General features: G+C 46.2%; 1 protein-coding gene across 1 annotated transcript in view; it reads right to left on the bottom strand.

The window, feature by feature from the left end:
- Ephb1 (EPH receptor B1) overlaps positions 1-25691 on the bottom strand; it is a 427245-nt gene that overhangs the window by 140026 nt on the left and 261528 nt on the right. Inside the window, exon 4 of the mRNA XM_034484387.2 lies at positions 1229-1384. Coding sequence (XP_034340278.2) covers positions 1229-1384 — 156 coding nt within the window. The remainder of the gene's footprint in view (positions 1-1228; positions 1385-25691) is intronic.

Here is a 25691-nt window from a genome sequence, read left to right on the forward strand (position 1 = left end):
CCACCTGAAAAGAAAGGCTGGGAAAATCAGTTTACAAGACGCCGAGCTTTTCCTCAGCTCAAATCTATAAGCATCGATTGAGCGCAGGACCTTGATCTAGAAGATGCTTTCATTTCTCCTCCGTACCCAGCAAAGGTTATATATGCTACAAGGCCAGGACTGAGAAATTCTTCTGCCCAGACTAGTTATTTTTTTTTCTCTCTATCAAATTGTGTGTATGAAATATACCTCTGTGGTCCTCTTCCCTGGACTAAGAGGGAACTGGCTATGGGACCATGCACGCTCACAGTGAGACAGAGCATCTAGTGCAGAAGAAAGTTCTAGTCTGGTTACAGGCTAACCTGCAGTATTGATCCCAGAATACAATGGGAATACTGAGAGGAGAGAGCATCCCTGCTTCAGGGCTTTAACATTTAGAGAAGGAAAAGTTTTATAAAGTGCTGCTCAGGGAGAACCATGTTCTCTGCTTTCCATTCTTAGGGAAAGAAGACCAGGAGGAAATTACCATTTCCCATCCCAGAGAGTACAGCTGTTCCTCAGCTTTCAGAAGAATGGCTGCTTTTTCTTCCACCTCAGATAATGGATGGGTGAGTATAGCTGACGCATTAACCCTCAGACTCTAGAATTTGGGACAGTCAGATGGACACTGTAGTCAGGCTCCTGGTCTTGTCATCTGGCAGGAGATCAGATGTTGGACACTTAATAAGGAACACAGGAGATAAATATAGAGATTTGATACACAAGGACTTTCATTTCGTAGCTAAGGCAATTACAGAGTAAATGGACAATTAATAAAACTATGAGAACTTCAAGGGAAGCAAGCGTAAGGGGAGATGCACTGATGAATGATTTTCAACTTCAGGAACAGAAGGGAGGGGCTTCTTGGAGGAGGGAACTGCAAGAGTTGCCAGTTACTGCAATGTATAAGTAGGTCTTGATTTTGCACACAATTCTTTAGATGGGCAGTGTTAAAATTTGGTGGATAGAAGTTGCCCTGGGTGTGTGTGAGAGGAGGATCCCCCCCATCTGGAAAGAGGGGCATGAAAAAAGACAGTCTTAGGCAACAATTTGATGTTGAGTACAGAGAGCCCTCTCTTTCAGAACCATGGCCAGCGCCTCCACTTAGCATTTCCCTGGGAGGGTGTGACCTGGTCTCTCCCCTGCTCCAGGTCCACCATTTGCACAAAGAACCAGACTGCCCAGCCCACAGCCATTACTAGACACTTACTAGTGCACGCCACTTCTGGGGGATCAAAGTCTGCTCGGTAATAGCCAGTCCGGCAGGTGCAGATGGGAGACGCCTCTGAAGGGGAGCGGCTGTTGGAGGGGCAGTGGGAGCAGCCTTCAGCTTCCTGGCTGGCCTTGAAGGTCCCCGCAGGACAAGCTACAACACAAAGATCATGTGAGAGTTAATAGAAGAATGGTAACAAGACACCCTTCCCTGGAAATAGAAAATGAAGGTTGCCATCCTAAAACAAAAGGAGGCTGAGTTCCCTCCTCACACCAAGATTCACAGAGTGAGCATCTCAGAAAGAGAGAATCCTGATTAGAATTTCAGTTCTTCAAACATCTTGACGGCGGCCCTTCTCATTTGAACAATGTGAAAAGTGATTTTTCCACTCTCAGGCTTGTCAACAGATTTTATTGGTGAGTCTAATTGTGTAGTTGGGCACTTGCTACACAAATGTCTATTTCTTCCTCCTAACTTAATAATTATGGCCTTCCTCTGAGCCCTTGATGAAGGAACATAGCCTATAGTCTCAGATAAAAGGGGGTATTTGTTGGCAATGACCAGACTTCTGATTCTTAAATGTCACAATGCAACAAACACAAGGAGCACTGAGGTGTACTCATTAGCAATCGCCATGAATGATGGTTAAAGCACTAGAATTCACAGCAATTCTTTACTGAAAAATTAAAGTGATTTCAAGGTCACTGCTTTAAAAGCACCATTCTACCTTAATTGCATCTTGATCTGCTTTTGAGAGTGGCCAGGAAGAAGATGAGGCTCTACAGGAAGCTTGTGTCACCTTTCAGACACACGCAATAGGGAAGCCTGGGAAGAGCTGGTATAACCTGGTGCTTAACTCAGGATGTGCTCACTTATGGGTATCTCGTCTAATGCCTTGGAGAGCCAGGCTATCAAGAATCTTGATATGCTTGAAATGCTTGTCTCCATAGTGTCCCACAAGCTGCGGCCATGTCTTATCTACTAAGACCTGAGGCATGTGATCTCATCCTTGTAGCCCCCAGAACTAGAATCCCATCTTTCCTATTTCCCCAAGGGCTGCCCCTACCACGCCATTCCTTGCTTCTTCCTATTCTCCTGAAACCAGCTCTGATTAATCCTTCCTTGAGATCAGGTAAAATTTACTGCCTAGTCAGCTTGTTTGGACTCCCTAAAAACTTCAGTAATTCATTCAACAAATATTCCCGGTGCATCTTCTGCCACAAGGGTTACAAGCTGCCGTTGAGGAGTCTTGGATCTATTGAGGCCACATTATTTGTCTTAGTTAGGATTACTATTACTGTGATAAAACACCATGACCAAAAGCAATTTGAGAAAGAAAGAGTTTATTTCCCTCTCAGTTCTATGTAACAGTGTATCATTAAAAGCAGTGAGGGTATAAACTCACACCCAGCAAACACCTGGAGGCAGGAGCTGATGCAGTGATGGGGGGCGGGGGGAGAGCTGCTTCTTGGCTTGTTCTCCATGACTTGCTCAGTCTGCTTTCTTAGAGAACGCAGGACCACCAACTCAGGGGTAGCCTCTCCCACACTAGGCTAGGCCCTCCCCCATCAATCACTAATTAAGAAAACGCTGGTCCGATTTCTTATAGAACCTAGCCCCATCTTATAGAGACAGTTTCTCAGTTGAAGCTCTCTCCTCTCTGATGACTCTAGCTTGTGTCAAGTTGACATAAAACTAGCCAGAACACTATTATAGTATGGCGTGATTGTTGCCCGAACAGGGCTGTTGTAAAGGCTTCCACTTAGATAAAGCTCGTCTTCTCAAATACATTGTTCCCTCCTGAAAAGTGTGGTGGATTCGTTAATAATAGCAGTAGCCACCATCTGTTACCTCTCCTTAAGTGTTTTACGCACGTTACTCTATGAGGGTAGTTATTATTATCTCCATTTTGCTAATGAGGAAGTCGGGACATGGAAAGGTTAAAAACATTCCCAGGATCGCTTAGTGGGAGAGACGATGGTGATGGTACACACTTAAGCTATTTTCAAAACGTTTACCACTTCCCTGCCAAGACAAGAAGAAAGCATCATCTCCTACACTGGGATTCCTCCATCCGCTGCTCACTTGAGTGGGGAGACAGTCTAAAGTTACACTGGATGTGCCCTGGATGGGAGCCCATCACAGATTGGAGGGAAACTCAGTGAAATGGAAAATTCTGGAATGATGTAACCCGATTGCATCCCATGGAATATAAATTCTTTGAGTTTTCTATGCCCATTCCTTACAGAAAATATGGGCCTGAAAATAAAGAGTAAAGTTCATTGTTTATTGCAGAATGTCTCAGAACTTCAAAAAGCAAGGTCTTGAATGCCAGTATTCTTTTTCTTTTCCCCAAGCAGGCCTCCACTGCGGTGCATCCCCTGAGACTCACATTCACTGGGACACACTGGGTACACTGTTGTTTCACAACTGTTGGGCAAACAATAATTGCCGTTGTAACACACGTCAGAAATAGGCCACTCACTGACCCATGTTAACACACTCAAAAGAAAACAAAAGAAAATCTCTGTAGCAAGAAAAAGAATAAGTTGGAATTTTTCAAACAAAAGAATCAATCAATAAAACCCTAAGCAGAAAGCATCAACTGTCATACATGAGGCAGTCTAAAATCTGGCTCCCTAGTCTGCCTTTCTGAGCCCATTCACTCAGGGTTCTCTCCCTCAGTCCTGCCCCTTTCCTGTGTCTACATCCTGGTCTTCTCTTTTGGATAAGTCTTCGCCCCTTTGCCTTGAGTCTTTAGCATCCCCTACCCTGCCGGGTTCTGCTGCTTCCATGCATCGGGTGCCTTCCTGGAAAGGGGAGGCAAGCTGGTGACTACTCATGCATTCATATCCAGTCCCTGCCACACTGTAATTTTCTTAATGTACTGGTCCAAGAAGAACAAAGTGTTTTCACTTTCTTCCCAGCACTTAAAAGCCACCTCACATTACATTTAATAAGTTAACAGCATAAACAGGCAGCCTGATATCCACAAGTGGAAGTGGGGTTTAGAAACACCTTTCTCTGAGATTTCTGATGAAGGAATGGAAGGTCTCTGTTCTGGGTGACTGCGTTTCCAAGAAGGGGAACTAGAAGCCAAACTATTTCTTATTTATTATGGGTATGTCATCTCTTTCTTTTTCTGTCTCTCTCTGTGTGTCTCTATTTCTCCCTCCCCCCCCCTCTCTCTCTCTCTCTCTCTCTCACACACACACACACACACACACACCCTTGCTCACTGTGTGTGTGCATATGTGTGTGTGTGTGTGCAGGTACAAATGCAGTATTTGGACATTAATGTGCACACATGTACAAGTAGAGATCAGAAGTCAAAATTGGGTATCTTCCTCAATCACCGTCCACCTTGTTTTGTGACACAGGTTGCTGAACACAGAGCTCACCGATTCTCCAAGGCTGATCAGCCTGTGAGCGCCAGCGGTCCTCCTGCCACTACATGTTCCTGTATCACTGAAGTTACAGACATGTACCATGGCAGCCTGCTTTTTTATTAGGCGGGTTCTAGGGATCTGAACTCAGGTGCTCATGCTTACACAACAAGCACTTTTCTGACTAAGTTATCTCCCCAGAACCTCACAAGCTGGTCCTTAGAGAGACATCCAGAAACAGTTGGAGGAGAGAGGTCTAACTCTGTAGTCCCCAAGGAAGTAAGAACTGGACCACGGCTGTGGCATCCTTCCTCTGACTTCTGCATTTGTTGATTCCCACCAAGGTGAGCATCTGTGATTGACAGCACCACTCAGAGCCTGAGTTTGTTCGTTATATAAAATATCTACCTAGCCTGCTCACATGGTTAGCGGTAGTTAATAAACCCAAATATGTGACATAGCTTGTACTCACATGTACCACACTAGAATAGTTTCCCTCAACCAAGTTTACACACCCTTCTTGAAAGTTGAGTTTTCTTTGAAATGACTACAATTGAAAGTAGGAATAGACATTTGGAGCCCCACAAAGAAGGCATTAAAATCTTAGAAACAAATTGAAAATGTGTTTCTGCTTAGACTGTTTCTGTCTAGATGGTTGGTGAACCATTGTATTTATAAGATACATTTTACCTATAATTGCAACATAGGCCCATTCCATGTGTTAATATTTTAATGAAATCTGTGTCCAGACAGTCTCTAACTTGTAAGGACTGCCTTTCTAAATTCCTGCACTGAACTTGGAGACTGTATGTGCAATCATGCCAGCACAATGTTTTCTCATATAGTTTATGCTTTAAATAACAGTTAAAGTGACAGGCTAGTCTGCAAAACCTTTTAAACTCCTCTTGTATCAGATTCCACTAATCAGAAATAGATGCCGACACTGTTGTTTCTTGCTAAGAAAAATAAGTAAGAAACGCATACTTCCCTTGAGAAAAAAAAATAGCTTTAATTAGAAGTGATAAGTGAGCCACTTATTTGAGTCAATTCTGGCAGAGAATAGATAGACCGATGGCTCAAAGGAATGAATGTGAAGGGCTTGTTGTGCAAGTGTAAGGACCTAAGCTTGGGCCCCCAGGACACCATCACAGAGCTCCTATGGTGGGATGAAAGGTGGAGACAAGAGAATTCCCAGGATCCCACAGGCCAGATAGCCTGCCATATGCAGTGAGAAAACACTAAAAAACTCTGCCTTGAATGAAGTTGGAGCTAATGATAGCTTATGATAATAGCCTAGGTTACCCCGTGGCACTCTGACTTCCACATGAGTACCACAGCATGTGCGTGGCCCTCACATGAACATGTGCATACACACTCACATACATCACACACACACACACACACACACACAGAGAGGGAGAGAGAGAGAGAGAGAGAGGGGTGTGACTACAGAAATAAAAACAGTTACATATTGTTATCCACTTGCAAACACTTTTGAGGTAGATAACAGTTCTTTGACTTAATATTTCAAAATCTAGTTTTCTTTCCCTATAGAGAATTATGGTCCAGCCACCACTATCATTTTGAGCATCTCCACTCAGCCACTGTTTGCTGAGGACCTACTGGAAGCCAGGAGACATGCTAAGAGGAATAGCACTGTGTGTGTCAAAAGGATTTTGGGCTTTGGGGGTTCCCTTTCTGATGGGGTAAAGCAGAATAGAACACTGCTTTTAGTGCAGAACTAGGCTGATCAGGGCCCAGTCAGACAGACACACACATTTTGGGAATCCAGCCTTCTAAGATGAGGGCCTCATGAAGTATCTTCCTAAGAGGCAGAATTCAGAAAGGGAGGTTCTAGTGATGAGACTCAGCCAATGGTACGCTTGCCCAGCACACATAAAGCTGTTGGCTTGATCCCCAGACCCACATAAGTCAGACAGAGTGGTGCCTGTCTGTAATCTCAACACTTGGGAGGTCAAGGCAGGAGGTCTAGAAGTTCAAAGTCATCCTCAGCTCAGAGATAGCCTGGACTACAGGAGACTGTTCCCAACAACAACAATAATAAAAAGATTCACAAGTAAGGCTGATGACAGAGCAGGGATTACAGAGGTGGGAGACGTGGGAAGAAGACTTGGTCAAGGATCATCTGAGCATGATTATAAGGGTTGGTGGGAAGACACTTGAACTACCCCCATTGTATTCCTGGAGTAGAACAAGACACCGTAACATAAGGCTGCATTTCTGACACAGAAGCAGACCACAGTTGTCTTTATTTCTTTAAAAAGGGAAAGGCTTCTCTCATTCATTGTAAGTGTCCAGGTTCAGACAAAGGCTAAGATGGCAGAACAGAGGTGGGGATGGGCATACCCTTTACATCCCCTCTCCTCCCTGTCTTCAGAAGAAGGGGAGGATGAGACCTGAGTGCTCTACTCCTAAGCACGTACATACTTCCCATCCTCCAAGCAAAACGCACATTTCCCTCCCCTTTAAGCAACACAAGGAGGCTGGCACGTGTCATCTCTAGCAGAAGGTCACCTTGGATTGCTACCCCCACCCCCCACATCTCAGCACCTCAGAGCTGTAACAAATTGCCTGCTGCTTACAATGCTCTCGAGAACGCCCCTCTCCTCCCGTCCCTGCACGAAGCCTTGCAGTGACACAGAATCCATCACCTACAGTACTATTACTTTATAAAGAAACAGATTAAGTGTCTCATAAACAGGGCAGTGATTGAGATAATGGAAAGCGCCTCTCGTCCCCCGTCTGCTGCATCAGGTTATGAAGCTTCTCCAAGCAGCCAGGAAGAGGAAATTAATAGAAGCAAGAGGGAATAACCACTTTTATGCAATTTCCTCAGGAGATAGTGGACCATCTAATCTTTATTGGAGCCCTTTAACCTGTCACTCACCACTCACCAGAGCCTCTTTAGCTCTCGCAATTTCCCCCCCTCCCCGATATCTAAGGAAGATAAGACGGAAACCTCAAAATATTATTCGATAATTTTTTTCCAAAGGTGGAGGGTGCCCACTGCCTCCATCCCCTCCTTTCTCACTTGAGGCCTCGGAAAAACATTTCTATGCAACAGAAATGGAGGAGAGCTTAACTATTCTTGGTGCATAGTCCAGGAGGTCAGCACTACTCTGCAGGAAGAAACTCTCTCTTTGCATTTTAAATGTGGTTTTTTTCTCTCTACCACTGCCTTCTGTCCTTGCACTCTCTTTTTAATAATCTGATTACTTCTCTTGATCTAATTTTTTTCCCCAAATGAGTTTGCAAAGGTTCATGCCAATGAATATTCATCTCCTGCTTAAGTTCCAGGACCTCTTTCTCAAGGCAGGTCTAACACAGCAGCTGGTTCAGGGAGGTCTGCCTGCCTCGTGGGGTGACAATGAAGGAGCTGAGCACATCCCTGCTCAGGAAAAAAGAAGTTCACTGCACATCACTCCTAGCCCCTCCCCATTACCTCTGTGGCTTGCTTGCACTGTTTTCTTTGCAGCTGCTCAGAACTGCAAGGTAGGTGTGGAAGTGAGGAACATGCCTGTCTCTGCATGGCTCCTCCCACACAGACCTTGTGCCTGGAATTCCCCAGGGGGTTTACACCAAGAATGCTGACTCCACCTACTCGTCCACCCACCACCTATCTACCTATTTATCCACCAATCAGTCCACTCATTCACACATACATCAGACCACCCATTCATCCATCAATTCTACCCATCCAATCTATCCACCCATCCATCCTCCTATCCACAATGTAGCACCCTACCTACCCATCCACTCATCCATCCATGTACCTACTTATCCATCTATCCATACATCCACCCATCTATCCTTCTGCTCATCCATCCATTCATCCATCCATCCATCCATCTGCCCATCCATCCTTTCACTCATTCATTCAACCATCCATCTGTCCACCCATCCATCCTCCTACCAAACCATCCATCCACTACCCACTCGTCCATCAAATCATACACCCAAACAATGATTCATTTACCCACTCATCCCTTCACCCATCCACAGCAGTAGTTTGAATGCTCTCTAAAATCTGACTCATGTTTGTTTTCCTTTCTTCTATGCATGGCACAGACCTTCCAAATGTTATGGCTGGTTAAAATGGCTGCTCACTGAAGGCCTACTGCAATAATGCCCCAAAGATCAAAGCTATGATGATAATAACTGCAACAAATGATTCTGTATTGGAGGGAAGGAGTTGAGAGCAGCACCATACAATAGGGATTCTTCCAGATTTTCTGGAGGGTTATTTAGATGAAGATTTCAAAATATTCAAAGCCTTTATTCAATGATAAAGACTTCCAAAGAAAAAGCAGGAAAATGGGGTAAAGACTTGTTCATGAGCATTCATCGTTGTGTAATTTCTAAGGCGGAAGAAAGAAATGAAGATGGCGGAAAGAAGGAAAGAGGAGAGGAGAGAAGAGAGAAGGAAGGGAGGGAAGAGGGAAGGAAGGAGGGGAGGGAGGGAGGGAGGGAGGGAGGGAGGGAGGGAGGAAGAGAGAAGGAAAGGGAGGAAGAGAGAAGGAAAGGGAGGAAGAGAGAAGGAAAGGGAGGAAGAGAGAAGGAAAGGAAGGAAGAGAGGAGGGAAGAGAGGAAGAAAGGCAGGAAGGGGGAAGAAAGGCAGGGAGGAAGGAGGGAAGGAAGGGAGGGAGGAGGGAAGTGAGGAGGGAAGGAAGAAATGAAGGGAGGAGGAAAGAAAAGGAAGAGGAAGGGAAGGAAGGGAGGAGGAAGGGAAGGAAGGGAAGGAAAGTAGGGAAGAGGAACTTAAAATTCTAATAGGAAAGTATTAATTAAGTAAATAGGAAATGTGCATGCAGTGGACTACAACCCAGTCATTACTGTTGTATTTTAGAAAACAGTTTAGAAGTAAAACTATATAAAGACTATCATCATATAGAAAGAACTTTATTATAAATATGTATATTATATGTAATATATATATATATTACATATAATACTAACTAAAATGAAAAATGGAAGTCCACATTGTTAGTAATTATTACTTTGGATATTTTATCAGTATTTTGTGATATACACACACTTTGGTAATAAAAGGACATTTATTAATTACATTTAATTCTTTCTTTTCCCAGAGGACACTGAAGTGTGGATACAGGCTCTGGTCCCAAGGAGAGCTGGGGAAGGCAAGATAAATCGAGCCAGAAAAAGTTCTATCATGGAAATAGATGTGCCTTACTCTCTCAATAGGAAGTAGGGAGTGAGTGAGAGCTGAGGAGTCAGCACCTCTGCAGACCTTTAGAGGAGGGGTTAAAGCAGATACAGAAATGAGAGGATGGAACGGAGAGAAAAGAATGTACCAGGATTCACAAAGCAGGAACCTGCTTGCCTGGGAAAGTTTAGAGAAGCTAGACAAGTGGCCAGGACCATGGAGTATTAAGAGGTTCTCAGAGGAAGTGCACCAGGAAACGTACTACATTACCCAGTGTCTGTGAAGCCCAACAGATCTTCTATGTCTTCCCTCCCTAGGCCCAGTGCCAGCCTTAATGGCCTGTGCAGTTGGAATACTTAGTTTGTGTCGTACACCCTTGTCACTCATGATGACACTTGCTGAAATTGATGTGTTCTGCAGGCATCTTGACACAGACTGTAAGTCACAGTGCCATTAAACTACTAACACAGCTGCTGGGGTAGCAAGCCAGGGAACTCATTAGCATTGGAGATGCTGAAGAGGTGATATGGAGTGGGGGTGGAAGGCCTTGCCTCAAAGCAATGCAGGAACCACAAGTCAGGGCCAAAAGGTGATTTGGTCCCAATAAAGTCCCAAGGAGGAGGGACAGGCCCTGGGGCTCTTGGGAAGTAGTGGGACACATTAAACTGTCCAAAGCAAGTACAAGACTGACCTGAAACCCTGGATCCAGGTCACTGAGGTGCTTTCTAATGGTCTGTGTTAATGCAGCAGACTGGATGCCTGTATCCCCTAAAATCAACATTGGCATTTAGAACTGGAGCTGATTAGATCCTGAGGATGGAGCCTCTTCTTCGTACTCTCACAAGAGAGGGGAGGCAGCCTGTTTTCTCTCTGTTCTCTGCCATGTGAACACACAAGAAAGCACCATCTGCAAAGCAGGAAGCAGGCCCTCACCAGATGCTGTGCACAGGCAACTTGATCTTGGACAGCCCAGCTTCCAGAACAGTGAGAAATAAATGTCTGTTGCTTAGGCAGCTCACTTTCTGCGATGTGCAGTAGAGCAGAGCTGACTAAGATGAGAATCACCAGCACCTGGAATTCCAGACACAAAGGATCTTAGGCCCTGAGCCAGGTGAGTTACCTCAGGGGTCCATGCCAAGTCCTTATGCCCATGCTGACAAAGTGTGGGAAAACAAAACCGTTGAGCCTTGGGTCATGCAAAAGCTGCAGGTTGCTGGAATATGAACATGAGCAAGCTACTTCGCTTCTCCAATCTCTGGAACCTCTGTCTGCAACAAAAGGCACAGAATTACCCCCCTCCCTCCAGCTAGTGCAGAGATTTGTGTGATGTTTATAAAAGTCCTGGAACAAAGTATTGCCTTAAGAAATATCAACAAGCTGCTCTCTGCAAGGAGCCAGGCTGATGCTTTACTGACAGTCTTTCACACACCTGGAGATGGACATGGTACCGGGAGACCTCAGCAAATAAGATTCGAAGCTGTTTTTCTGAGCCACAAATATGCTATGAAATGTCACTAGTGATCAAATAAGCGGCTCACTATCCCTGTGGTTTTGACAGGGTCAGAGGTCAAAGTAGAAAGTGATGTAGAGCAGGGCAGTCAGAGTGGGATTCACTTGGAAACCAGGACTGAGCTGGTTCCTCTAGTGGCTGTGTCTTTATCCCAGACCTATCCCCTAACCAGCAGGTGGAACTAAAGGGACCATTCTTGAGACTTACTACATCCTCAGAGTGGCAGGGAGACATCGTGGACCCTAGGATGTCACAGGGAAAACGTTCTGGAGAGGAAGCCACTGTCCCTGCAATGCAACTCTAGTAGACCTTTCCCCAAAGCCTCAAGGGACAGATTAGCTTTATCCCAATATAGGACAGGGGATGGGGGGTGGGACTGGAGCATCCAGGAAGACAAATACAGTGCAAAAAGAAGAGAGCAGGGACATAGGAGGGCTGAGGGCTGAGCTAGGAAGGGCTATACATTCTTCGACAGAGGAGAGCTGAGACCTTTCTCAGGCTAGCCAGTGAGTGGGATTGAAATATTCATTGCCGCAGCCTACCTCTGGATGGAAGAAAAAATAGAAGGCTGGAAGGAATGATGGGAATTCTTGGGGACAGCTGGCAGGCCCTTCATATGCCCATCTCCAGCCTCAGAGGAGCAGTATAAGCATCTGAATTGGTTTCCATGGGGATATCCTGGAGTCTGCACACAGGACACTGGTACCCATGCATGGGGCAGGAGAAAATAACGGTCAACAGAAGAGTGGCTGCCAGGCAAACACTTGGCCGACAGAGAGCCTGGTCCTGCATCCTCCTGGATCCCTACAATCTTGAAAATGTTGTCAGAAGATGGGTCTGTCTGACTCTGTGAGGTGGCCTGCTCAGTCCCAGGACCTTGAATAGTAAGTGTTCATCAGTGTTGGAAGATGGGACCCGGAAAGGCAAATAGTCTGTGTTTAAGCCCCTTTCTATAGAATTCATCCTAAAGAGATAATCACTGGTGATTCAAAACAGAACTATGGGATTTTCATGACAGTTTATAACATGGAATAGGAACAACCTAAAAACCACAAATGGGTACACCATGATTTAACTTATTCTCTATCGTGAAGCTTGGTGACCTGAATAAATACTGGTTATTTATTAATAACTAAAAAAATAACCACATACAACAGGAACAAACAGTATTATGCAGCACTAGTAATAATAATTTTATAACTTTTTAAATATATAATAGTGAGATGAGGGAGGGTGGGTTCTTCATATTTTCTGATTTATATTTCCCCATTTTTCTGCAGTAAATTTATATTGCTTCTTTATATAGACAAATACCTTCTTCAAATAGCAGAATGTCAGAAAGCCACCCGAATCAGGGGCAGCGTGGGCAGGACAAGGCAGATTTGGTGGGGAGTGGGGTATGAGGTAGAAAGTGGGGTGTGAGCAGCCTACAGGTTGGCTTAGAACACCCTCACTTAATCTGGTTCCCCCATGTACCTCTGCATCCCTATATCTTTAACTCTATCTCTTCGGCTACTCCCAGTGTCCTCCAAATCCATTTTACAGGAAAAATTCTCTTCTCCTTTATATACACTGCCATTACTTGGTACACTTCCTAAGAATCCCTTCCTATATGTCATGGCCTTTACACTGGTTAAGTAGGTGCTATGCACAGAAAATCTGGCCTGTGAGACACCTGGTGGAGATTCAGTCAGACGTTGAATTTTCAAGCAAGGCCTCCAGGGCAGGATCAAGCGCCCTTCACAGATGGGAGACGATGGCTCAGTAGATAATAAAACGTACTTGCCATGAAATCATGAGGACCAAAGGTCAGGTCCCCAGAACCCATCCCAAGAGGGACATGGTAGTGTGAGACAAACAAGAGACTTTGTTGTCTAAAGCAAGGTGGAGGGTAAGGACACAACTTGACATATATGTGCTTGAGCATGCACATATGCACCCTTGTGCACACACACACACACACACACACACACACATGCACATAAACACATGAACCCTTGTGCACACACACAGGTACGCTTGTCCACACACATGCACATAAACACATAAACCTTTGTGTGTATGTATACACGCACACACCAATGCACATAAACACATGAACCCTTGTACACATACACATACGCACGCTAGTCCACACACATGCACACTTGTGAACACATACAGAGAGTGGAGCGTTCTTGAGGAGGTGATGCTACAAGCCAGTTAGGCAAGCACATACAGAAGGAAATGATCCATGCTAGGGATGGAGGAACTGATGTTCTGCAGGATAGATGCCTCTTTTAAGGGGACAGCATCCTCCCCTGCTTCCCTGTCAGCCAACAAGGAGGTGCTACACTGGGTCCCTAGTACTCAAGACAGAGGAGGATGAGGACCAGATCAGTTTGGCCATTGTAATGGGCCCCAGGTTGTCTGTGGGGCAGTGAACTGTGCCAGGAAACTTGGTAAGGTTGAGTGGGTTCAGAGACCCTGGCATCCAGGCACCCTCTGAGGACAGTAGGCATCTTCCTGCTCCCTGCCAAGATTCCTGGCCTGGAACATGTGACCACACTCCCTGCATAAAGACGTGACCAATGGTCATGTAGCCCAAACAGAATTCTCCATGCTGCAATCACAGTTGTTTGTCCTTATGCCCCCCTGAAAGCCATCCTAGGCCCCCACTGTATCAGCAAGGGCAGGGGAATCCCTAGCCACCCCCTCCTTAGCCCTGTGTACCTCCAGCCCCTCCCCAGCAGAGCCCAGCTGTCAATGTTCTAAAAATGCCATCAGTCTGGTGGCTCTGTGCCCACCATGGACAAGCAGGACATATGCTGGCCATCAGGCAGCTTCCTATGCTTTCAAACTGCAGTGTTTACCATCAGAGGGAAAAAAATAAGTCTTGTTTTTAAGCACTTCCCCTGACAAACACCTTAATGGATTCAAATAACGTCTAAACAAGTTCTTCTGATGAATGAAGGTAAATTCTCATTATGTCTTGAGTTGGACGTAGCTGCTTGGTCCTACCCAGGTCTTGAGCGTAGCAGGTTGGCCTGTGTGAGTCTGCCCAGGAATGACATCACATTTGCCTTCCACAGAGTAAACTCAAATGCAAAAAGTCAGAACACCACACACACACACACACACACACACACACACACACACACACACACGCGCGCGCGCGCGCGCACACACACACAAATGAGCACATGCACACGCAGCACACATACAGCACACAGCCATGCACACCAGAGTTATGTATGGTGGCACGCACCAAGAGAAAAGAAATGAAGGAAGAAAGGGAGAGAGGGAGGGACGGAGGGAGGGAGGGAGGGGGGGGAGGGAGGGAGGGAAAAAGGAAGGAAGAAAGAAAGGAAGGAAGGAAGGAAGGAAGGAAGGAAGGAAGGACGGACAGAAGAAAGCAAAGAGAGAAAAAAAGAGAAAACACAACTATACTTGGGTGTATCACACAAATCTCATTTTCTCTCCAGATTCTGACAAGGCAAATAGGGCTTTCTCTTAGGAAGGTGGTTGTGAGCCCTCCTTTCCCAGAATTCATCACCCACCCTGAGGCTTCAGTGAGCTCACAAATCATAGGCAGACACTGTGAGAAAAGCCCATTGCAACAAAATTTCCTAGATCGGGATAGCCAATATACAGCGAAGGGTCTGTGCTTCTGCCCCTGATGGCCACAGCAGACATCATTAATCAATTATTGTATCATTCCTGACCAATATAGAGTAGAACTCTGATCTTCTTCTTTTTTTTTAACTTCTATTTCTTGATTTATTTTATTTATTTTTGAGGCAGGTTCTCACTATGTTGATGAGGCTGGCCTTGAACTCACAGAGATGCTGGGATCTATGGCATATACCACCATGCCAGGATAAGCTCTAGAACTTTTAACACAATACAGAGGCAGCTACTGTTCCTCAAAGACATCTGCTACATCCCAGACCTGGGACAGGGAAAAGAAGGCGGTGGCTTGGCCTGAGGTAGGTAGTCAGAAGCACATCAGAACATGCTGGTGTCAGGTCCTGACTACAGGGCTCTGTCATTGGGGTGAATCTAACACAGCTCCCAGGGCCTAACCCATGCTTCCACCCCATTCACTCTACCCATTCTCTCTCTCCTCTTTGAGGTCATCCCCATGACAGAGCCTCCTTTCCAACTGAGAAGCCAGGCATCTAATTATGCACTCGGTGTGCATCGGTGAGAGAAGCATCATGTAGAAGTGAGTGTGCTAAGAGGAGCTGTTCTCCAGAGAAGATCGAATGTTGCATAAGAAAAATGGAAGATTAAGACCCCCCTTCTGTGGTGTACTTGATAAAATAATTTTGCTGTGACCTTTACAGAAACCCAGGAGTAAAAACGGGCACCATGGAGTCTGCAGCTTCTCCCCAGGTCACCAAGCCACAAACATATAAATCTGCCAATGATATTATACAGTATTCAAGGGGGGTGAGCAGACAAAAATAAAGGACTTTTACTTTGTGGAAATGGTAGAGCAAAAGCTTTGGAGCTGAAACACTCGTGCTGAGTCGTCAAAGCTGTCTGGACAGATAAGGGACAGGATAGCGGCCCTGCCTGTTCTGTGCTGACCTTGCTTGTGTGGCAGAGCAGACATGGCTGTGGACCCACTTAGCAGAATGCCAGAGGAGAAGAGCTTCACAGGGCAAGCAGGCAAGAGTGGGCAGGCACCGAAGTCAAGTCCAGCTGGCTCAGTGCCAAACACCTCAGAAAGGCGTCGATTTGGTGGTGTCTTGGGTCTTTAAACACAGGGATGGAGAATGGCATTCATTGGAGATCTCAAAGTCACTCTGAGAAAGTGGAATGACCCATGAGCCAGACTGATGCTGTGATAGTAACGTTATACACACCCACGTACAACAGTACTCAGGTTCTTGCAGCGAGCAAGTCACACTAGCCTGAGCTTCATCCATAGGCTGAAGGCAAGGGATTTGGTCAGTGCCATTTCCTGACCTGTGAGTGTTACTCTAGACATTGCCAACCCAAAGGGTTGTTGTCAGCTACTGCCACTTATTCATTATTAAGGGAAGCACCTACAGCTAAGATCAAAAGTGTTAAGGGTACACTCGCAAGCTTGGATATGAGCATGCACATAGAGAAGCAAAAGCCATTCAACACCACAGAGCTCGCACAGGGCCTGTGAACAATAGAAATGAGACCTACAGGTGTTGGATGGAGAAGACACACCCATTCTGAGTAGCACTGGGAGGCTAACTCTTAGCTTGTTAGCTCTGATGCTGTCAAAGGAGCGACAGTGATCTCAGCCCATGGCAGCCTGAGAAGGTTGACTGAGACGGGAAGAGCTGGGTAGCTATGTTCTCTGTCTGACCATTTATCCCAAGGTGCTGAGAGGTAATTTCCAGTGAGCCCATGGCCTCCCTGTCTGCAGCTTCCTGGATGGACATGTTATCGTCTACTGTCTTCAGGGGCACCAGTTCAGTGTTAGTAAGGGAGGTTCCCATACCAAAGATCAGAAGTGTTAGGATGCACTTGCAGGCTTAGACTTGATGTGCACTTAGGGAAGCAAAAAGTCATTTAACTCCACAGGGCCTGTTCAGGGAGGCTGAGAAGGAGAGGAGGGACAGTGAGTGCAGAGCCTGTGGGAGTACAAGAGGGGGAGCAGACCTTGAACTGGTATGAATTCAGAAAGGATTTAAAAGAAGCAAACAGGCGTCATAAGATCAGAGCTAAAAGAGTGACTAACACCCGACCAGACAGGTAGATTCGAAACCAGTCTCTCTGTTGTTAAAGAAAGAGCCTGTTTTCCCTTGGACAGCTTTTGTAACCAGTTCATCAATATGAAAAACAGACATCTTCTACAGATGTAGAGTGGGGTGCGACTCTTGGGTGCAAGATCTGTTCTAAGCTATTCAACACCTGTGGGAATCAGCTCTAAAACTGCCTTGATATTAGCCAAAGTTGTTTTACTCATTGTAGCAGCAGGCTGGGGAGATAGTCATGTGAGTAAGGTGTCTGCACGCGGGGGCCTGAGTTCAGATGCTTAGCATCCATGTAAGAAGCCAGGGATGGTGAAGCATGCTTGTAACCCCTGTGCTGGGAGGCAGGAGAGGAGCATAGGTGGATACCCTGAAGCCAAGCAACAAGCCAGCCTAGCAGAATCAGTGAGCATTGGGTTCAATGAGACCCCTAAATATTAAAGATGGTGGTCTGGGAAGATGGCTCAGTGGGGGCAGCACTTTCCACACTGGCATGGGGACTTGCATGTAGAAGTCAGATACCATATCCATGTCAACTACAGTGCTACTACAGCAAGACAGGAGGCAGAGAATCCCTGTAAGCTTGAAAAGCTAGCCTGGTATAGACACTCTGCCTTAACTAAAATGTACCCAAGGATAGCTAATGACCTCCACATGTACATTGTGGCCCATGTATAGCCACAGTCATACCATACACATGAACACACACACACACACACACACACACACACACGAAGAGGGGATAGAAAATAAAAGTGAAAAATGATCAAGACACCACATCCACCATCCCTAGCCGCCACCTCCTCCATGTGTGCACTCATACTAAGGAATGCAAGTGCCACATACACATACAAGCAAAATAAAATAACACTAAGCCAAACATGGTGGCACACACCTGGGAGACGGAGGCAGAAGGATTGGGAGTTTAACCCTAACCCTAATCCTCCTCAGCTTTGGAGGCCAGCCTAGACTCCATGAGATCCAGCTCACACAATGACAACAGTTTGCAAGGAACTGTCATCACCATCACCATGGACAGATCACTTGCTCAGAATGACATCAAGACCACATCACAATTGCCCTAAGATTGGTTGTTGTAATATTCCGAAACAGGAAATTTAGGCTCAGTTTAGTAGCTTGTCCAAGGTCCCACCTAGTACATCCTCTCTCTCTCTCTCTCTCTCTCTCTCTCTCTCTCTCTCTCTCTCTCTCTCTCTCTGTGTGTGTGTGTGTGTGTGTGTGTGTGTGTGTGTGTGTGAATGTGTGTGTGTATTTTGCTGGAGACCAAACCCATAAGACACTCTAACCTAGGGCTGGGTAATTACTAGTTATTTATTTCTAGATCTGTGCCTTGTTAAGCAAGAATGTGGTTTTTGAGCTACATCTTTGGCAACCACTATTCCTAAAAACACTATCATCTTGTCCTATTTCTTGTTGCTTCTCATGGGCAAATATAACTAACACATCACCTCTTTTCAGCTAGGCTGTATAAGACAGAGAAGAGAAGGCGCATTTTGCTAACAATGACATTGAGGTTCAGAGAGGTTAAAATTGTTCAGTCTTCCCAGCTAATCTCTGATAGAGATTGGTTACTTTTCTAGTTGTTGTGACCATATCTGACAAGAAGCAGCTTAAGGAAGATGGTCTTATTTGGATTCACAGTTTGTAGGCTACAGTCCATCAGGGTAGGAGGGTAAGGTGGTTGATCACCTGTGTCCTCAATCAGGAATCAGGGAGGGAAGTAAGTGGTGGAGACTGGTGCTCTGCTCTCTCTCTCTCTCTCTCTCTCTCTCTCTCTCTCTCTCTCTCTCTCTCTCTCTGTCGCTCTCTCTGTCTGTCTCTGTCTCTCTCTCTCTCTCTCTCTCTCTCTCTCTCTCTCTCTCTCTCTCTCTCTCGTCCCCTAATCTATGGGATGAAACCATGAACACCCAGATAGATTCCTCTTTCCACCTCAGTCAGACTTTCCTGGAGATAGTCCCACAGGCATCACAGGTATGTCCAGTGGCTTGTCTCCTAGGTGACTCTCAGCCTTGTTGGGAGTTGAGACTTGACAAGGTGATCCATCAGAGGATCAGAATTCAAAGCCAGGTCTGCCTGACACCCAAACTCATGGCCTTTCTGATTATTTTCTGTGGAAAGTCATCTGTGTGGTCTGTGGGCTTTCTTTATTCACGTATATGTGAATAAAGACTTGGAAAATGCCCCAGCTCAAGTGCATCTGGACCCATATGAGAGGCTTGAGCATGGGGGCATCTCTTTCTGATCATCTCTTGCCCTCCTTTCTCTGCCTTGAGAAGGAAAGATACACACACACATACACACATATACACACACATACACACACATATACACACATACACACATATACACACACATACACACACAAACACACACATATACACACAAACAAACACACACATACACACAAACACATACATACACACACATACACATACAAACACATACATACATACACAAACACATACACACACACACACACACACACACACACACACACACACAGCTCCTATAACCCATGACATATGCTGCTTCTGCTTCCCCTCTGAGACCTGTTGGCCTGGATTCCTGACCGGTTATGATATCATGATGCATGGATGCAGTCACCAGGAAGTCTGCAGAGACCTGCTCTGGAATGGAAATTCAGTGGCTTCTGGGACAAAGGAAGAAGGAAGGGCAAGAAGCACAGGAAGTGAAGGAGGAAGCTGCCATCCTTCCAAGGGATGCTTGCACAGCCAAGCAGTGAAAGGGTTGGAGCGTTCACAGAACCAGCTGGGCCCACCTCAAATATGTGCCAGCTGAAGCTTCAAGAGAATGAGGCATTGGCTGTTTGCGTAATATATGATGCACACAGCTATTATTATCTGAAACCCCAGTCTGGGTACCCAGATGAACCACGTCTCAGTTTATGCTCTCCCAGATAATTTCAAGATGGGACAGCAGATACAGGAGTAGCCAGCCTGCTGTCTCTCTGTGAGAGAATGCTAACATAGAATGCCAAATAAGCTGTGTGTCTTTGAACATAGATGTCATCACTGCCAAGCTAATGATCACTGTAACTCTATGAAACGCCATGCCTGAATCCTCCTTCTCCCATTTCTACACACAACACTCATTTGTTAATGACTGGGATAAAGGAGCCATGAAACAATATTGCTCCTGTGTAACAGGGCTGTATCTCCATTCTCAATAAGAATCCAGAATTTCATCAGGAGAACAAAGGCAACTCACCAAGACATGTCAATTATTTCATAATGACAGCTATTCAACTCCTGAATTCATCAGCAGGGGCTTGAAATGCACCCCGTTCATCAAACCGAGCACATTTCTGAGCAGGTTCTCGCCATTTGGGAATCAGGTCATAGCTGCAATATCAACACCTGGATTTTACACAGAATTTCTCAAGAAGACAACGGGTATTGACACATCCCTTTCCCTCAAAGCTTGTAGCCTCTTCATAGGTTCTGAAATAAGAAAAGCACTGCCCCGCCCCCCAGTCCCTGCCACCAACCAGGACTCAGGAGACTGAGACAGGATGAAGGCCGGCTCGAGGCCAACTAGGGTTCTCTAGGTTCTAGCAGAAGAACCAACTAAAAGCTAATGCAAGCTAAGATGGTAATGAGCTGCAAGAAGCTCATAGGTGGAGGATGAGAAAATGATTAACCGGGAGAAGGGGGCTTCCTGGAGGAGGTGTTAGGTGATTCGGGTTGTGAAACATGAACAGGGATTTAGTTGGCAAGTAAAATAAAAATAAAAACAAAATACATTCCAGGCAAAGGAAATGCCATGGGCAGTGTGCGAAGACAGTGAAATGGCTCAGATAAGGGCAGCTGGCTAGTGCTCTCACTGATGGCCCGTCACCAAACTAGTAGAGACTCTAATGTACAGACTGATACGTGGTATCCCAGGTAGGTTGGAAAGTCTTGAACAGAGAAGAATCTTGAATAAAACCTGAAGATAAGCAAGGTTCTGGAGAGTCAGAACACCCCTACACCAGCTCCAGACTGTCTGGTTTAACCCTTACCACTCCTCTGCTTCCCGCTGCGCAGACACTGTGCAAAGACCCCGTGGGACTGTTTGGCTCTGAAAGCACTAAAAACTCAGGCCTGTCTGGGGTTTCCCAGCTTTCCTAGCCCTGCGATGGGGCCTCTCCCATGGTTCCCTCAGTCTCTTTAGTCCAGAGCATAACTAGCCAAGTGCAAGGGGCCCAAACATCCAGGTACCAGCTCCCTTCTGCAAAGAAGACCCAAGGAGCTCTATTCTCTCCGAGGCTGTCCTTCTCCCCGGCTCAGAAGATGCCTTCTTCCTGGAGAGAGCTGCTCTCTGCTCTTAATCAGGGCTACACTTCAGACCTTCACAGGGCCCACTGTGGATTTATGATTTAATTTGTGTGTATGGCTCTAAGAAATGATTTCAGGGCTGGTCACTTAAGAAATGATTAAAGACCATCATTTCCAACCCACAGCACTCCCTGGGGGAAGGGAAGTGGTTTGAGACAGAGGGAAGTGTTAATAATACAGGGAGATGGACGCGTGGCAAGAGACGCCAGTCACCTGGGAAGACGGAGGTGGGGAGGGCGGGACGGATGCTGGAGGCTGCGGGCTATGTGTGTGCCCAGCCACACCTGATGATGCTGACACACTAGATCTTAGAGTGAGGAACCACCCACATCCGACCTTCTCGATGCTATCTTTGCCTAGGCTGCGGGCCTGAATGTGGGTGATCTCAACGGAGAGGAAAGAGACGGCTCATAAACGCACCCTCCCACTCGTAGCTTGCCACGTGTTGACACAGACCGGAAATTCACGCGCAGGAGTTCTAAATCACCCCTGACATCTCCTCAGTGCACAGCCAAATGTCACACTGTACCAATTTATGAGGTGTGGCTATAAAGTTCCGAGACCAGTAATGAGCTTGCAAAGACGAACTCAGCCTCCCTCCAGGAATTCCTCAACGTCGGAGCTATTCTCAATACCTCCTGATGTTCAACAACTGACTCAGCCAGTAGCCAGCACAGAGCAGCCAGAACCAAGCCTGCCTGTGGATATGCAGATGCAGGTGGGCCACGTGAAAGCAGGAAGCGTCATAATGTCACAAGAGGCAACAGTGGGACCACTGACTTCACCTTCAGCATCATCTGAAGACCCGGTGTGATGGTGATGCTGTTTCTAAGCCTTGCAGTCTGGAAGGCTTTAATATAGCCAATCTGAATCTTGGACTTTTCTGGGAAATGGGACGAAAGTGTACAAGAACAGCTCCCCAGCTTGTCGTGTACTAGTAAGCCAGTACAGAGTGTGACATTTGTGTTCATTACAGTTTCCAACGCTGCCTGTGAGAGCCCCTCTGACATTCATCATCAGAAAGATGATGAGGTTTTTTTTTTTTTCTTTTTGCAAAGTTTTCCTGTAAATAGCAAGGGCACACATTCTCAATTATCTTCCGTAACACCTCTCAAGGAAGGGGACAGAGTGGCCAGGTAGAACTACAGAAAGGTCCCTGGAAATGACAGAGAAGAACCACAGGCAAGCATTGCAGTATCCAGGCGTGATATGCATTCTCTGGGCTACATTTGTTTCTAAGGTGGGGTGAGTACTTAGACTAAACTCATAGATCTGATGCCCCTTGAATACATGGCTGCTCTCTGTCAATCACTGATTCTGTAGTCAATGCCACAGAGGCCAGTTAATGCAGTTCCTGCCACAAAGGAATCCATCCCTTCCGCTGACTCTAATAGAGATATGAACACCGTCTTCTACCGGGCTAGGTGAGTTCAGGTACCCAGGAATCTAAGGGTAGGCCCAACCCAGAACAGTAAAGGCAAATAGAGACTTAGCTCATCATCCAGAGTCAGGCCTCCCAGAGAGATTTTCCCATTAGTCTGCAGGGCTTCTCCATCAATAATGAGACCAAGCATAATGAAGATAAATATTTTGCAATGAATGGTCGCTTTTTCACATGGGAAAAAGCCATTCAAACTAAAGACAATTTGGTCTCTCTCGTTCCTTACATTTATTTCATTTTCTTGGCATATCTCTGAGCTGAAAGAAAAATCCTTCCTTTAAAAAAAAAAAATCAGGCCGAGGGAGAAACATAGCCAGTAGCAAGAGCAGCTTGTCTTGAATGTTACCACAAGCACACCCCTGGTGCTCCTCTGTACCTGCTCTGGGGACAGAAAGGTCCCAGGACAGATCAACCCGTGGGCTCTCTGTGCACCAGCGGATGGAGTAGGCGAAGCACAGCACTCGAGGGATTCATTTGCCTGTATTATTATTATTGTTTTTAATGTGTAGGCTTTTAATTAACCTGACACTGACTCCTGCCTAAGAAACACCTAATTAAGTCCCTAGCTGGAAATGTATGAGAACAGCATGTGGGAGCACCATTGCCTTCACCTGTCCTCCCAGCCACAGGGGAGGTGCTCCTCCTGATGGGACTCACTCTGCTCTATTACCCAGATTTTCTGTCTTGATGTTCACAACCTCCTTCCTATCTGGTCTTACTTTCCTCCTCTCTTTTCCTTTCCGGGTTTTCGGAAGAGGGTTTCGAATGATCCCAACTGGCCTCTGACTTCCTATGTGGTCAAGGATAAACTTGAACTCCTGACTCCCCTGATGCCACCTCCTGCATTGCATGCTGGGACTGTAGGCATTGACACCATGACAGGTTCTCCTGTGTTTTCAACCTCTGTCCTCTGGATGGCTCACAACACCTGCCCCAAAGACTGCAGCCTTTCCAAACTTCTCCCCTTCCAATCCAACCATCACCACATCCTGCCCTCCTACCTTCTGGGCTGTAGTCCAATTCCCCAACTTTCCACCTTAGCCTTGGTCAGAAATTCATCTTTTCATTAGCTCTCTCGTTTTCCCAGCTGTGCCTGCCAGAGAGATTGCACACAGAGGCCCTCTTTTGTAGCTCCTCACAGCAGTAGAGGCCAGAGCCCTGACTTAAATTTTTGCTGCCCCCTGATCTAAGGGAAGGACCCCATTCATCCATGCAGCTTCTCTGTCTCCTTGCTTCCTCAGCACTGCCAAAAGCTCACAGTAAAGGGGAGACTGGATCCCTGGGGATGTGCTTGGACAGGCTTTCTGCTTCCTCTTCCCACACATCAGGTAACTCAAGGAATGGAAACTGCCCAGGGCCCTCTTCCTTGAAACACATTCTGCTCTGTGCCAGCTACAGGCATCTGCATGCTTTGACCACAGAATATCCCGCCCTAGGTATGGGTACCACTGCCTGTTTACCTGCCAGCTCCCTCCCCCAATCAATCAGTTGAGAATACCATGTGCCTCTTTTTCTGTTAGTCCCTAAGCAGTGTTTGAAGTCTCCTGTGGAATGAACAAACAACAGGGTATACACAACATTTTGAGAGCTGACATGTTTTTTTTTTGGGGGGGGGGGGGTTGTTTGTTTTGTTTTTAACTTTCCCTGCTATATGACTCTTAGGATCTAAAGCATGTTTTTCTTCACACACAGTGTGCTATCTAGAGTGCCTTCACTGCCATCAATAACCCTGCTCCCTACAGCCTCCCTCCACTCCCACCCTTGCCATAAATATATCCCCATCTCCCAGCTGGCAAGAACATCTTCCAGAATGCTCCCTCAGAGCCATGTAGAATGTGGAGTTGGGGATGGGGGTGGGGAATGGCTGTGGGAAAGTCCTTAACCTTTGGAAGCCTCAGGCTCCCCACCTGTAAATACCAAATAATAGAGGTACCAACTTCATGACTGCTGAAGATGGATTGTGATAATTCAAGTGACCAGTTCAACGCCTATTCCAGTTTCAACATCACCATCAACATTATAACCATCATCATCATCATCACTATCATCACTACCACTACCACCACACCACCACCATCACCACCATCATCACCATCATCACCATCATCACCATCATCATCACCACTTTGGTATTTCTCACTGAACTCCAGTGAGTAGAGATTCCACCTAAGTCAACTCAGTATACTGCTTTGCTCAAGATCCCATTCAACTCAGATGGCTGCCTTGGGACCTTGTTAACTGTTTGACTGTCCTTTTATCTTTGGTCCTCTTATATGATAACAATTCCCCTACTGAACCCACCATGTTTCTTCGTTGCTCCTAGCTTCCTCTGCTTTTCCTTTCTCTAGGAGGAAAGGGGAGGGGTCTTTTGAGGTAATGAAGGACTTTCTTTAAGTCTCTCAATCCTTCCTCCTCTACAAATCACCCATACTAAGTAGAGCCTGCACAGCTCCCTCCTCTCCAGCCTGGGCCTTCTGCATGCATCTCCCTACACCTGCTGCAGTTCCATCTGCCTCAGGAAGAGACCCGCATGGACACGCTCTGCTTCCTCTGCCTTGCTTCAGGAGCTGTGCACCTCAGAGCTCCCTGCATGCACGAAAACCATCCTCCTCCTCTATCCTTCTCGTATCCTGCCTCCTGGTACTGCCGTGATTGCACACACAGAGATTCACACCTTCACCTGAAGTATCTGTTGCAAACTTATTCCTCATTATTGCCTAAAGTCCTTCTCTGGCCACTGCCTGGAAACTGAGAACTACATTTCCCAGAATGCCAGGCTGAAAGGCATGAATTACAGTGAGCAAATGGAAAAGTTCCTGCAAGAAACTGTGAGTAGGAATCTCAGGGTTGTTTGATTTGC

This window comes from Arvicanthis niloticus, chromosome 21 (assembly GCF_011762505.2).
Source record: "Arvicanthis niloticus isolate mArvNil1 chromosome 21, mArvNil1.pat.X, whole genome shotgun sequence".
Lineage (NCBI taxonomy): Eukaryota > Metazoa > Chordata > Mammalia > Rodentia > Muridae > Arvicanthis > Arvicanthis niloticus.